The sequence below is a fragment of the Lycorma delicatula genome, chromosome 8 (genome assembly GCF_047948215.1).
Source record: "Lycorma delicatula isolate Av1 chromosome 8, ASM4794821v1, whole genome shotgun sequence".
NCBI classification, from domain to species: domain Eukaryota; kingdom Metazoa; phylum Arthropoda; class Insecta; order Hemiptera; family Fulgoridae; genus Lycorma; species Lycorma delicatula.
Window position 1 is genome coordinate 5,390,955 of NC_134462.1, and position 16,780 is coordinate 5,407,734.

Below are 16,780 nucleotides of genomic sequence, written 5' to 3' on the forward strand. Positions count from 1 at the left end.
ACAAATCGTTATCAATTAATGAAATACGTTTCTTACTTTAAAAATTACCCTCGTTCGAAAAAATTAATGTTTTTTTAAACAGGTTCGAATTCCGGTCAGGTACGGCATATTTTATACGCTAAAAAAGTTCATTTCCATACCCCACGCCTAAGCTTAAAGCTTATTTGATGATATCATGAAGCTAAAAAAAGAAAAAAATCAGATGTGGACACATGTCTTCCTTACACCTCTAGTAAATTACATATACACATTTTTTTTAAATGAAAAATACATATAATTTTATTTCAATAATAATTTGTGATATTTGTTTTTATTGTTATTATTGAAATATTATTTATTGGAAAAGCTTTTTGCAATCAGAGGTTAATAACAGTTAATAAATCAATATATTTAAAATTAAAAAAATGTTAAAAAAAAGAAGATGTAGTCGGATTCGAACCCTTGTAAGATACAAACATTTCATTTACTAAAATTTTATTTGGCTGTAACTCTGGAACCAATGAAAATAAGTACCACTTATTATATGTCGTTGAGAATCTCTCAATGAAGGGTTATTAAACCAATTAAGAAAAAGTCCAAAATAGATTTAGTTTTTTTTTTTTTGGACACTTTTGGACCAGTGAATTGAAATCAAAAGGGGAGGTTCACAACTAGATGTTATAACAGTACTAAATCCAAAATTTCAACATCCTACGGCTAATCGTTTTTGATTTACGCGAGATACGTACGTACGTAGGTACAGAAGTCACGCCGAAACTAGTCAAAAGGGATTCAGAGACGGTCAAAATGGATAATTCGGTTGAAATCTAAAAACCCAAATTTTACGCGATCACAACACTTCCTTTACTTCATACAAGGAAGTAAAAATTATAGCTCGAAAAATAACTTATATTTTAAATTTTAAAAAAATCTACTATTTGAGTACTTTCCTAATTTGGGTTATGTTAATGAAACTACTTAAGATTGGATTGATCTGAATCTAGACAAAATCAAACTTAAATAAGTCTATATGCCTGTTACTACATAAAGTGACATTTTTTTCTTATAAATTAAAATATAATTATCAAAGGTAAATCGAAAAAATTAACTAGTTAAAATAAATTAAAAAACATGTAGCAAATGTACATAAGATTTAGGAGATTTATTAATAGTTATGTGGTGTCATACTCTCAGTAATCTTCTCTCAAAGTTAGTTAAAAACTATTCTTATGTGATAAAAACCTTCTTTTTTTTTGCTTGATGAATTAATTCATCACAGAAGGATGCAGTGAAGCTTGTACGTGGGAATATATAAAATTTTTTAACGTATGAAATTTACCACGTCTGTCTGGGATTCAAATCCGGGACTTCTAGATAAAAGGCAGTGAACCTAAATCTCTGCCAATGGAGATTGACAATATTTATTATTTAGAAAAAAAAAGATAAAATATTATAAAGTTAAAAAATTTAAAGATTCTAAAACAATAAAATTTAATGAAAATAAAAATTTTAGAGATAGATGTTTTAGCAAAAATTCGTTTATAAATTTTTCAAGGTATTATTTATTATGATATTCTAATTATATTATTTACTGATAAGATAGAAAGTATGGATGAGTAAAATTTTAGCCAGTTATTCTAAATTATTGTACCCCCTGTATATCTTCCGATTTTTTTATCGTATTTTATAAAAATATTTAATAATAATCAATCCTTGTACATATATGCTACAACATCAAACTCCATGATTAATGATCTTTTATTAATTTAATTATTAGTTTTGAAACCAAAACGGAAATACTTAAACCTCTCCTCCCATTATCATATACATGCTGGGAAGAATTGAATGGGTGCACATCCATAACCAAAATACATGCATACATACCCTGTAGACATATATATATGTGTGTGTTTGTGTATGTGTACATATATAAGTGCTCAAAGAAAACCAGAAGTAAACATCACTGTACATAAACGAATAGGTATCGTTAATATGGAAGCCGAGAGTTCCAGCGTTCAAGTCCTAGTAAAGCCAGTTATTTTTACATGGATTTGAATACTAGATCGTGGATACCGGTGTTCTTTGGTGGTTGGGTTTCAATTAACCACACATCTCAGGAACGGTCGAACTGAGAATGTACAAGACTACACTTCATTTGCACTCATACATATCATCCTCATTCATCCTCTGAAGAATTATCTAAACGGTAGTTACCGGAGGCTAAACAGGAAAAAGAAATAAAGGTATCGTTAATCATCTATAGCTGCTGTTATTCTGTATATGCTGAAGTAAAGAAAGGACATTCATCTAAAAAAAATCATCCCTAGCCCATTTTCTTATATTTACTGAAAACGAAGAATAAAAAAAAGTTAAAATTTTAAACATTACCACTATTATAAAATCTTTCAAAAAGAATTAAATACTCATATTTCTTACTGAAATTACTGTATTACAGTTCATTATTTTCATTAGATGTAACATATGGTATATTTTCACTACCGATTACGTAGTGGTATTTTTTAAATAAGTTTTACACAATTTCAATTCGATCAATGGTAAAATAATACCATTAATTAAACTCTAAAACCGTAAGTACATTCAGATTTATCTAGTGTACAGAGTATAAAAATGTACTTAAATAAATTTTTTAATTCGTGAGATTAACAGTCCCAGTTATAAAAATAAAAAATTTCGTTAGATTTTAATTTTAAATATATGTATATTATTATTATTATTACATATTTTGAGACAAAATTATTAAAATATATATATAAAATACAATTTTTATATACTTTCACTATCTACAAAAATTCTGCTATATTTTAATGGTACAGAAGATTATTATCAATTAGTTAAAATAAATGTGACAATGGAATGATATCTGGTAAAGAAATCATTAGTGTAAACGAGAAGATTGTACGTTAAGCTGTTGATTACACTCTGTTGATAGAGGTTTTATTTATGTTGTTTGTTAGTTCGGTGTATTATCGAGTTGTGCCGCTGCAAGAATTAAGGATGCAGGTAAGTGCTAGGTGTTGAGAGCATCAGACTTCTCTGGTAATTGGAAGCACCGCTTTGTCAGGACGAGGGCCGCTGGGCGGGTACGAACAACAAGTGTCCTCCAATTTGGCGGCTCTTCGAGTAGGAGGCCGTAATAAATCCAGGGAGGGGTTGAAAGGGTGGAGCGATCTACAGCACGAGGTCAGAGGAAAGGAGGGGGATTCTCATATTTTTAAGGGTGTCAGGAGGTCTAAGAAGCTCCCCCCTTCGGCAATCGATGCACGGGAGGGAAGGTAGGGATGCGTGCGCAGCACCGGTCCTCCCCTACTAAGGGGTGGTGGTAGCGCGGTCATATAAAAGCGCTGTTGCATCGTGCGGCCGATTCAAAAAACCGCACCGGCTGTCGGGGTAGGTTCATTCAGTTCGGTTTTTTCTCTTTTTTGTGTTTTAATTTTTTCTTATTCTTCTCGCCTGTGTGTTGTGTATCGCTGTCGCTTATACCCACCTATGTGTCTTATCTTTGTCGACGGCAAAAGATCGCCCCTCGTGTAGCCCGGATGAGTGCTGTGGCGGCCGGCGGTGCGAGGTGATGCCGCGCTGTCTTATGGCCAAAAAGTGGAAGGCCTATCCCTGGCAGGCCACCGCCACGGAGGAAGAAGAAGAGGAGATCGACGTTGTCGGCGCCTGGGGTCCGGCCAGCCCCACGGCTGCCGCAACAGCACCTAGCCCACCACCTCCACCTCCGCCGGCCCAACCTGACAGCACTAGGCTTTCTCTCCTATACAACGGTAAGAAATTTGTTTATAAAAATGCTTAATATTATAATTTATAATTATTATAGCGGCATCTTTAATTTCTTATAAATATTTATTGAAAACACGCTGTATACAAGATGATAAAATATAACCACGTGTAGATGTTAACGCATGCGCAAAGACTAAAATGGAAATTTTGTTTATATTTATTTCTGTTGCATTTGAACATTTATATAAATTTTATGAAAAGGTTTTTTAGCTTTTATGTATAAATGTACCTTTAATCTTCTTTTGGTTTTTTTTTTTTTTTAAACAGATTAGACATAAATTTTACTGTTAATGTACACTAAGTTAAAATTACAACAGAATAGTTTTTTAATTAAATTAAAAAAAAAATAATAATAATAATATTCATAAAGAATTATACAAAAATTCTTTACTTGTTTTTTTTCACAAATATTCTTGCTAGTTAGCTGCATAAATTTCCCTTCATATTTTGATTACAGAAATCAAGATATTTGTTAGCGTAAATTAATTAACTTAAATACAGAAAAATAAAATGATTTTGTAAAATTAAACACAATTAATCGTGTAAAAAAGGGAACCACATAATTTAAACTTTATTCTTTGCAACTTTAAAAAATAAATTACATCTTCCGATTAAATAAATAAAACAAAACTAATAAATATAAAATAATGGATTTATATTAATTTCAATTTTCTTAATTAATTATTACCTTAATATAATTAACTCGCAAAAGAAATTAATTTTATAACTATTTATACAGATATTCGTTCCTATTAGTTAATATAAGTTAACCTCAAAATCTAATCTCTTGTAGAAAAGTTTTCATAATTGTTGTATTGTTATCATTCTAAATTATTATTTATTTTTATTTTAATCATATTTCAATTTAAATTATAATTATATTTAATTGAATTTAAATTTAAAATACGCTATTAAATTTCAATTTTGTTTTGTGTTGTTGTTACTCAGCTTTACAAAAGATTTAAAATTTAGGTAACTTTTATTTGATCTTGTCTAATTGTAGGTCAACAAGTCATAAGACAGTGCCATTATTTAAGCCTTAAATACTGCAATAGTACGCCTAAATAACCTACAGGTTATTAATAATAAAATTTATTATTTAAAAAGTAAAGAATACTTGGATTTCTTCTGAAAATATTAAATTATAAAATATTTAACCTATTAATTTATTGTTTTACAAACAGTTTTTAGGTATATTAAAATCTTTAAAAAATTATATAAAATATTTTACAAAGGATAAATGATTTTTTTAAATCCATTATAATAGAATATATATCTGCAACAAGTATTATTTTTAGTTTTGGAATCAACTTCAATAAAATTAAATCCGGTAATTAGAATATTTTCTTAATTGAATTGAATAACGCATTCGTAATAAAAAATAATAATAACAAAGGTCTATCTATTCTATTTGGAGGTACGGGACATGTAAATTGCATGTTTTATTTTACCTAAAAAAAAAATCTAACAAAAATGTTTTTTTACAAATAATTTAAAAAAAAATAAATACTATAAAAATTATCCAAATTTAAATTTTTTTATTCGGAAATAAGGATGTATGTATGATTTTAAATCGATTAATTATATAATATTTCATATAAATATTAAAATAATTAATTAATAAAAGCAAGTAGTAATAGAGTAAGATTATTAACACTAAATCACTGGAGCCTAAAGGAATTTATTATACCGGAAGTTTACAAAAACCGGTATGTAAAAAAATCCTTTTGGGAAGGTCATAATATTTACTTACTCCTTTTATTCTCCTTACCGTTCTTTTTAATATTTTTCGTTATATATGAAAATGAAAACTTGCAGTAATAATAAATACTAAAAAAAAAAAAAAAAAAAAAAAAAAAAAACTTTTAAAGTTATTATCAAAATGATAAAAAAATCTGTAATTAAATTTTAAAGAAAACAAAACTTTACTGAAATAATTTTTATGATTTTAAGGTTATGTTTAAATATTAAATAAATCGTACAACTTTAAAATTAAAATAAATAAAAAATGTTAACTGCTACTAAAATTACGTTCACAAAGTTGAATAAACTTAGAAAAATCTATATAACACATATTTCTTATCATTATTATTTTATTTGTAAAATTTGAATTAAAAAAAAACAAAAATAGAATTTCTACCGTATAATAAAATATTATTGATACTTGTATAAATTAAATATAATAATTTATAAAATGTTTAGTGTACTAAACGGAATTTTATCTGTTAATAAAATATATATTTATTGTTTTTATATCTTATCAAAATATTAATAACTCACCGTTCCAGTACCACCGTTCTTTGGTGGTTAGATTTCAATTAACCACACGTCTCAGGAATAGTCGTCCTGAATTTCTGCAAGACTAGACATTTACCGGTACAGTTACATTATACTGATAAGTCCTCTAATGACTTTAATTTTTGATGGAACACTAAATAAAAGTATTAAAATATATATACAAATATTTAATTATTATACTATTCGATTGTTAATTATAGCTCAGTTTTAATAAAATATTGGAACTTCATATTTGCGCTCTCCAATACATAAATCCAATATAATTAATTAATATCAAAAAGAAAATTTAATGAATTTATAGAAAATCTTCGTAAATATTGAATTTTCTTCATAGTAGAAAAGCGTAAATTTTTCTTAAGCTTATTAATGGAGAAAACCAAAACAAATATTATAAAAACCGGTATAATCTCAAATATTAATTAAAAAAAGAATTATTTAAACAATTCTTAGACTAAATTGAGAAATTTTAATTGTTTTATTTATACAAAGGAAAAAATGTTTGTTTGGTATTTTATTTATAAAATTTCCCAGAATTTCATATTTTATTATGAAAGATATTCAGATTTTTTTTATGTTATACCTTCTTTAAATTTGATTTTTGTTAAATGAAGGATTAAAATCAAAGTAGGTATTTAACATATTACTTTGTGGGCTTATGATTTATGAATATCAAAAAGGTTTTTCTTTTAAAAAACTTTGACTGCAATTGGATCATTACACTTTTAAGCCAGTTATTACTTCTTTATTTTCTTTTGAAGATCTATCCTTAAAATATTTTTTATTAATTTGATTTTTTCTTCTTTTCCGTTTTGAATTTATTATATTTTTTTATGAAACCCTTTTCCATCATTTAGAATACATTCTTTTAATAATTTCTTTATTGTTTTTACTTTCCAGCATTTTATATATTTATAAGATATATTAAAGCTATATACATATACGATATCCATATTTTAAATCTATATACGAGTATAACGCCCGTAATATTATTAAAAAGATATCCTTTAACTCTAATCAAAAAAATTACTAATTACTGAATAGGAATTTTAACGACGAATATAATAGTATTGAATGGAAGAAATATCTCAAATTTTTATAAAGAAAAAAATTTTAGATCAGCTGATTTTGTAGTCGGAAATCGTACCCAGATATATAAATTTTACCCAGATTGATTACTGGTAGAAATTACAATTTTTTAAACTTAAAACATCAGAATGTAAGCGATGAACAACATTTAAATTTTTGTCGATCGTATCTATATATTCAAGCTGATTAGTTCTAAAATAGACAAATTAATTGAAACTTAATACACATTCATTAATAATTTCATCAATGTAAATTATATATTTAAATCAAATATAACTTATAGAGGAATAAATAAATTAGGTTTTGTAGGTAAAGATTAAATAAATAATAATTGATTGATGACGATATTAATTAATTATTGCATGACTTAATTATTTTTTAAATTCCCATTTTATTATTTTTAAAATCTACGATATATGGAAAATTAAGAAATCAACCTTCAGTTCATCAACCTTCAGTTATAAATTTGTATTTCATATTTGATCAGGGTATTTTTTTTCTTAGTATATTTCATTTATCATTTCTACAAACAAAAAATGTAAAAATACCCCTTTACATAAAAAATATCCCTTTTATTCATTTTTCTAAATCCCTGGACCTACCTTTCATATTGAAAATTTATTTTCTTTAAATATACATTCCTTATATTATCAGGAATGTATTTTTGCTATGTAGAAAAAAATTGTGGATATTAAATTTGGCCATGATCCTTCGCCTGATTTTAATGTTTTTTTTTTTAAATTTTAGGTAGTTAAATCTATATAAATATGTTATACGATATGATTGTTATCCATTTTTATGGATTATATGTTCTAAACCTCTAAAGGTAAATTTTTATAACTTTATTTTTAGAAGCCTAAAGGTTTCTTTTCTTTTGTTAATGCAGCATAATTTAACTTAAAAGTTACCGTAATGTAATCATAAATGATCTAGGTTGACGAGAATAATCTATTTATTTATTTATTTATTAAAATCTTTAATTATTAGTTTAAAAAAATTTTTCTTATTGAAAATATCCATGTCTTTTTTTTTGTCTTCAGTCATTTGACTGGTTTGATGCAGCTCTCCAAGATTCCCTATCTAGTGCTAGTCGTTTCATTTCAGTATACCCTCTACATCCTACACCCCTAACAATTTGTTTTACATATTCCAAACGTGGCCTGCCTACACAATTTTTCCCTTCTACCTGTCCTTCCAATATTAAAGCGACTATTCCAGGATGCCTTAGTATGTGGCCTATAAGTCTGTCTCTTCTTTTAACCATATTTTTCCAAACGCTTCTTTCTTCATCTATTTGCCGCAATACCTCTTCATTTGTCACTTTATCCACCAGTCTGATTTTTAACATTCTCCTATAGCACCACATTTCAAAAGCTTCTAACCTTTTCTTCTCAGATACTCCGATCGTCCAAGTTTCACTTCCATATAAAGCGACACTCCAAACAGACACTTTCAAAAATCTTTTCCTGCCATGTCTTTTAAAAATTAATAAGTTAATTATATTTATGAAGCAATGATAATTATAGGCATTTTTTTCAATCTAAAAAATCTATAAATATGATGCAAAATATTGAATAATTATGATTGCAGTAGTTCATAGAAGTATTTTTCTTAAATTTAAGCGTTCTTATATAAAGCCATAGAATTTGGAGAAATTACTACACAATGTAATTATTGCATTACTTATGTAATTTTGTTAATTTAGATAAATAAAAAAAAAGAAATAAAGTGTTATCGTAAGCTATATTTTGCTGCTAAAGGTTTATTGGTCGACGAAACAAACAATAATGCCTGCAGGTTATAAATTTCTACAACCCCTCAAATAACATAAACATCGTATAATTAAAATTAATCCTTTAAAAAGGTTAGGTTATGTTTTTATTAAAAATTACTATATTGTATAAGTTATTTTTACGTAATAATGTAAAAAAATAAGTTTTTTCAAAAATATATTATATAAGAAATTTTTATAGATGCTATGAAAAAAATATACGTGAATTAGTAATTTTGCACTTAGGAATATATAGGCTGTAAACATTTATGTTAAATAACGCTACAGAGAAAAGGATTGCTTTTCACAGGTATTCTTATCTTACATGTTATACCACTTTTCCTATACTATAGAAAGAGAGAGAGAGATATTCGTTTTATAAGTTGTTATAATATTCAACTAAACTGGCCTAGACTATGTTACGTTACACTCATATTTATCATAAATTCTCAGCACAACCCTACCTAACCTTTAATGCATGTATATTCTCCAGCTACAACAGCAACTTTGTAACAATAGCATGTACACCCTACTCTTCTCGATCCACACCTAACTACCATAAAACTCGACCACCAACAGCTGCTACCATCTCCCTTACTGGACTGCCAAAAGGATATTGCAGGTGTTACACACAAACCGTGTCGCATAGAGTAATACCGGTGGAAGAGAAAAGCATAATGTTCCCTTCTGTTAGCTACTGGACATGGTACACTTAAAATTATAATTTAATACCTTTACAAAATTATAATAATATTTATCGAATTAATAAACGTTTTACGTTTAACAAAATTTATTATAAAAATTATAGGTGTAGAAATACATTCAAATATATACATCCATAATTACAGAATCTTTTTAACAAAGATTTTATTACGTTTGGATTCGAATGATCTTGAAATAATTCATTTTTCTGTGTTACATTATAACACCATATTATTATATTTTTCTGTGTATATTATAACAACAGATTAATTTATCACTTAATAATTTATTTGTAATCTACACCACTTTTTATATTAGCTTGTTCTAATAATTATGTTTTACCTCAAAATGCGTGTCACTTTAGAAATAAATAAACATAATATAAGGAAATATTGTCGACTTTTAACTTCCTTTATATTATGAATATGCGCGTATTTCTTTGTAAACTTAACAATAATAATAATATTAGTAAAAAATTATAAAACTATTAAACTACTACTCTTTCCTAATTCAAAAAGATCACTATTCCATTCGACCAAGAAATAAAATTTTCGCCAAATTTTTGATCTGAAAAAATCTTTACAAATTATTAGAAACAAGAAAACCATATTCGTCAATTTACAGTCACGTTGACCTATTTATTTTGATAAATAAGTTCCGTTTGTTTTACAACAGCTGATAATTATCAAGAATAATTTTCAATAATATCTTCTTTCTTTTTCATTTTTAGCCTCTGGTAATAACCGTCCAGATAATACTTCAGAGGATGAATAAGAATGATATGTATAATTTTAAATTAAATGTAGTCTTGCACAGTCTCAGTTTAACCATTCCTGAGATGTGCGATTAATTGAAACCCAACCACCAAAGAACATCGGTATTCACGATCTAGTATTCAAATCCGTATAAAAGTAACTGCCTTTACTAGGATTTGAACGCTGAAACTCTCGACTTTTCAAATCAGCTGATTTGGGAAGACGCGTTCACCGCTAGACCAACCTGGTGGGTTTCTCAGTAATATCTACTTTTTCTAAAAGATATTTAAAAAAATATACTTCCTCATCGATTGTTTTTGCTAATGTGCATTGATTTTCTTTTTAAAGTTTTTAGGTGGATATTTAGTAATGTATGCTTAGAAATACCAAAGTTTGATATTTCTATATTATATTTAAGAATTTTCAATAGAGTCTACTACTTTTCTACATAAGTAAACTTACTACGTAGGTGGCTAAATGTATGCGTACTGAGAGAACGTTTATATTTCAGATAAAAACTTTCAGCCAAATTGGTGATAATTTTATGAAAGAATAAGTGATATTATTTAGGTATTTTCAGCTTATTACTCTATATATGTATAAACATATTAATTTTTTTTTTTAATTTAAGAAATTTAAATTATATGGCAAAGATTAAAAAAAAATTGTAATCTGCAATTTTATATATATATATATTTACTTCAATAGTTATAACAAATTAATTATAATCTTTAAAACTATATCTCGTGACAATATAACACTATAGTGCTTCTGTACTTACATGTACATCCAATTAATTTAATATATATATACTAAAGGTCACAACATTACCCTTTCTTTAACAAACAATAGTAATATTTACAGTGTAGCAATTAGGAAAGCCAATATTATTAAGGGATTGTGCGATTTTACGTGGGAGGGCGATTGCGATAGTTCGCGTGGATATAAGGCCTATCCGTGACTTTACAAACAAGTAAAAAAAAAAAAAAAAAATACAAGTATTACTAGTTTGTGTTGTTCGCGTGTGATTACATGCTCTTCGTTTCTTCCAACAAACACTTTCCTTACTTTTCCTTTAACTCCGCCTCTTCTTTCACCCTTTTGTTTTTACTACAACTCGACAACAGTGTAAACGAGTCGACACGCTCCCTCGGGCTACCTTTGTTATTCGAGAAGGAAAAGGTGTTTTGATATAACGCAGTCTTTCTGTCATGTAAAATTTGTTTAAAAAAATAATAACGATGTTAAATTAAATTTAAAAAAAAAAATTAAAAACATGTGAACTTTATCACAGTAACGAGATTTTCTTTTTAACCAATAACCTTGAAAAAAATGAGTAATCCATTTTGACGACATTGAATTTAAATTAAATTTAAAAATCCATAAGTTTAATAATTGCTGTTGAAAATTTTATACTTTTGAAATAGATTCAAACAAAGGATAAACAAACTAAATTTTTTTTTTTTTTTTTGTCTTCAGTCATTTGACTGGTTTGATGCAGCTCTCCAAGATTCCCTATCTAGTGCTAGTCGTTTCATTTCAGTATACCCTCTACATCCTACATCCCTAACAATTTGTTTTACATACTCCAAACGTGGCCTGCCTACACAATTTTTCCCTTCTACCTGTCCTTCCAATATTAAAGCGACTATTCCAGGATGCCTTAATATGTGGCCTATAAGTCTGTCTCTTCTTTTAACTATATTTTTCCAAATGCTCCTTTCTTCATCTATTTGCCGCAATACCTCTTCATTTGTCTTTACCTCTTTATCTTTAACTTTATCATTTAACTTTTATTTAATTGATACTTAATAATTACATCCTTAATTAAAATGGGCTATTTAATTGTAAATTTAAATTGGTAAATATTAAATTTAATATCGAAAATATAAATATTCAATCCAATATATAATTATACTTTTTTAAATATTTGTTAGAATTGTATTAAAAAGGACTAATATGTTATAGTTATACGTAAATTTAAAATTTGAAATTATGGTTGCATTTCAAAGAATATTAAATACTCGGAGTAATCATATTTACTTAATAAAATAGTTTTGTAATGTTAAATAGCGTAATGAAATTTTGGGCAAACAAATAATAAATATTTTAGAAAATTACAAAGAAAATGGTTTGAAATAATATATCTTTTTTTTTTATTAACAACTAATTTTTTACTTCATTATACGAAGTAAAGGAAGTATTGCGTTCGCGAAAAATTTCGGTTTCCAGATTTCAAAGGAAATAAAATTTTTACTAGTTTCGGCGTGACGTCTGTACGAACCTATGTACATATGTATCTCTTATAACTCAAAAACGATTAGCCGTAAGATGTTGAACGTTTGGATTTAGGACAGTTCTAACATCTAGTTGTGCACCTCCCGTTTTGATTGCAATTGACTGGACCAAAAATGTCCAAAAAAAAACTTATTTTGATTTTGGACTTTTTCTTAACTGCAGTAATAAGTCCTCATTGAAAGCTTTCCAACGATATGAATGGTACTTATTTTCATTGGTTCCAGAGTTGCAACCAAATAAATTTTTAATTAAAGAAATATTTGGGTCTTACAAGAGGAAGACACATCGGTTCAAATCCGATTTCATCTCCTTTTTTTTAAATTTTTTTATTTTAATTTAAATATATTGATTTATTAATACTTATTAACCTCTGATTGTAAAAAAAAAATACAATAAATAATAATTCAATAATTACAATAAAAATAAAAAAAATCAGAAGTTATTAATGGAATAAAATTTTATATACATTTCATTTAAAAAAGAAATGTGTATATCTAATTTAATAGGCGTACATCAGATTTATTTGGAATTTAGTTTAATACAAAATTATAAATGAAATATAAAAAAAAATGTAAAGTTAAAAAAACAATAGTCAGTAGCATTGCTTCAAACAAAAAAAAAATAAAATTTTAATAATGAAAAACTGTATTCTTTGAAAATATAAACCGTGTTAAAGAAATATATAAATAAAAGAAATATATAAATAAATATATAAAGAAAAGAAATAAGGAAACGTATGATATGATTATAACGTATTAAAAATTTGAAGACTACATAAAATAATTATGTAAATTGATTGAATTCAAACAAATTATTTAATAATTATATCTCAAAAGCAGATCATGTTATTAAATTGCTTTAGCCTGGACCAGTTTTCGTTGCTGTCTAATGGAAAATCACTAAAAAGTTAATTTTCCAGTTTTTTAATTAATTCACACTGAAAGTTAAAATTTTCTTTCATCAATAAAGTGTGTGCCTTCATAGTACGTCGTTTTGACGAACCAAGAGGCATTATTGAATCTCAAAGCCATCAATTGGAACTTTTAGGTAATACCAACTTTTTATTAAATCGATGGTACCCAAAATTGTATACCACAGACCACACAGGTTTTAGTATGCTTGGTATATCAATAAATACCCTCTAGTGTTAAATTTAATGTTTTATTCATTTTCTAATAAAGATTTCCCAATTTCTAATCCACCCTCTTTCGTTAATTCGGGGTTAATCTATATCAGCCAGTAATCTAAATGGATTCCGGGATTACTTTATCAGATTTAGGAATTAATATGTTATTTATTCGTATATAAAGGCATGTTTTCTTCATGTAAATGTTTGTTGGAAACATAAACAGTTGATTCATTGGTTGCGAGTGTAGTTCAATCATCCGTATACGCAAACGTTGTCTCTATGTTGTTATTTCTTAGAAAACCAGACTAAATAGGGTTAATAAAAGCGGCTCCAAAATACTTCCTTGGGGGTACTCCCAATGCCAAAAAAGGTATCAAGAGGATAAAGGTATCCTCTTGATATCTTTGAGTGGGTTAGTAAGAACTAACCCCTCGATTTTCATTTTCGTCATTAATTTTATTTTATCGCTCCATCCCTTCTTATGATATGTACAAACACCTGTAACCTTTTCTCGTGAAACTCTTACTACATTAAAATATTAGGTTGTCTTCCAAAAAATTAATTAAAAATTTTTATCTTTTGTACTTTTATTTACCTTAATTTTTGAAAAAAGTTTTAAACTTAACAAACAATAACACTCAATAGTTATAATTATAACTACAATAGACTGCAAACTAGTGTTAAAAAAAATAAAAATTTACAATCGTGCATTTTACTTTTCTTTCTAATATACATATTATATTGTGAAAAAATAATTCATGCACATAGGGCTATTAAATTAATAAAATTCATAGATAAACAAATGATCCATGAACTTAAATCAAAAAGAAAATAATTAAGGTAAAAATTATCCATAGTTTCCCAATTTATCACGGGTAAGAGTTTTTATTTTAAAAATTATGGAAAAATTTGGGATATTAATCAACAGCTATGTTAAACGTTAATTCCCAGACAGTTACAATATATTACATACTATAATAAGTGCGGTAAATGATATTCAAAAAAAAAAATCACCTTTCCTCTTTTTATGGGTTCAGGGGATATATAAATTTATATACATAAAGTTCAGGGGATCACAAAATGTAGAGAAGTTAAAAAAAAACTGGCAAAGTATTGCATGATTATTAATAATAAAATTTAAAAGAATTGCAAATCACTTGTTAATTTTTGAAGTCTAAGGTTCTGAGGTTCAAATTTTAGAAAAGATTATTTGCTTTTATACATATTTTAACATTAGATATTGGATACAGGTGTACTTTGGTCATTGGGGTTCAATTAACTACAGGTCTCATGAATGGTCAAACCGAGTATGTACAAGATTACCTCTCATTTATATATCACAATCATTTCATTGGGCCTGGAGGACGGGTTGGTTATTTATTGTTCACTAGTTGAATAGATTACAACGTACACATAAGGAAATAAAAATATGATCAATGCCCCACATATAAAAATATTTCAGCCAAATTTGAAGGAAATGGTTTGGTTAATCTTGAGATATAAGGCCAAAAGCACTGCGACATCTATCCGTAAGCACATAAATACATACATAAATTCACACGTATTTTTTAGTCTAGATGAACTAGTTGGACGCTAAAGTATAAAGATTTCCAAAATATCCGATAATAGCCCTTTAAAATAGCTATTCTAGTTATATACATATATATATATTTATATATATATATATATATATGTTTAAATTCAAGTAATTTATAAACATACTGACCACTGTGCTAATTAAATTCAATATTAACTGAAAACTTAACCACCAAAACACAGTAGCAAATAAGTAAACTTAAAAACCCAAAAACAATGATCAATTTTCGCGGGATCCCACTTCATCAGTTGGTATAAAATTTTATAATTATATCGATAAATTATTAAAAAAAAAAAAGAAAAAAGTAAATATATATATATATATATATATATATATTTTACTTTTAAGGCCGCAAAGGACCATTTTAGTTAGAATAATTCAAGTCTTTTTTACCGATCTTTTGGCCTTTAAGTTCTTAGCTTTTACTTTCTTCCAATATTTAGTCATTCTTAATGATCTTGTTTTAAAATCATCTTCTGAATTAACCTTTTTTGTGTAATTAAAAGTTGGTATTCGGATCTTTAATAACAAAATTAATTTTTCGGATTTATTAAGTAAATCTTCGTAAGTCAAATTTAATTCTTGCATGTCTTCTTTAATTTCTTTGATCCATAATGGCGGATTTTTTAAAGACCAAAATCGATCGATAATTGTCTTAGTAATCCTATCCTGCGGTAATCTTAACAAGCGTGCACAGAAAGAAATTCTCTTCTTTTTTATAGTATCAAGTTTTCATTCCAAGTTTTCGTACAGAAATTTATCAGGCAATAATCTGTACTGATTTTTGTGTTTATATTTTTTGTTTATGCAGGTTCTAAGAATCCTGCGTTCAACTTTAAGCAAAGGTTCAGTCCTATTTTTCTGATTTAATCTAAATAAAGTCTCGCTCGCGTAAATAATTACCGGTTTAACCACAGTTTTGTAACGTCTAATTTTAGTGTTAATCGAGAGCGATTTTTTATGTAAGTATTTTTGGTTACTTGTAGCACTTTAAATAATTTATCAAGTCTTTCAGTCCAATTTTGTATTTCGTTACAATTACAAGTAATGATCTCTCCAAGATATTTGAATTTGTCTATAATTGATAATATTAATATAATTTAAAATATTTATCGTACTAAGAAACATATAAACAAAATATTATTAAGCAAATCATAATTTTACAAAATTTTCATTGAAAATATGTATACAGAATATTCTAATTTCAGATTTAAATTAGGTAAATCCGTATCTTAAAATTAGGAGTATAATTTAAAGATAAAAAAATTAGATTTAAATATAAAATGAGTAATAGTAATTTACTCATTAAATCCCTAGTTAGTGAGAAATTTCGTTTCCCATTTTTTTCTTTCTTTTTAGTT

General features: G+C 26.8%; 1 protein-coding gene across 1 annotated transcript in view; it reads left to right on the forward strand.

Annotated features, from left to right (window-relative positions):
• The first annotated feature begins 3,527 nt into the window (after positions 1–3,527).
• The window catches only part of scrt (scratch), a 66,289-nt gene continuing 53,036 nt past the window's right edge, over positions 3,528–16,780 (forward strand). Inside the window, exon 1 of the mRNA XM_075372875.1 lies at positions 3,528–3,767. Coding sequence (XP_075228990.1) covers positions 3,569–3,767 — 199 coding nt within the window. The 5' untranslated portion in view covers positions 3,528–3,568. The remainder of the gene's footprint in view (positions 3,768–16,780) is intronic.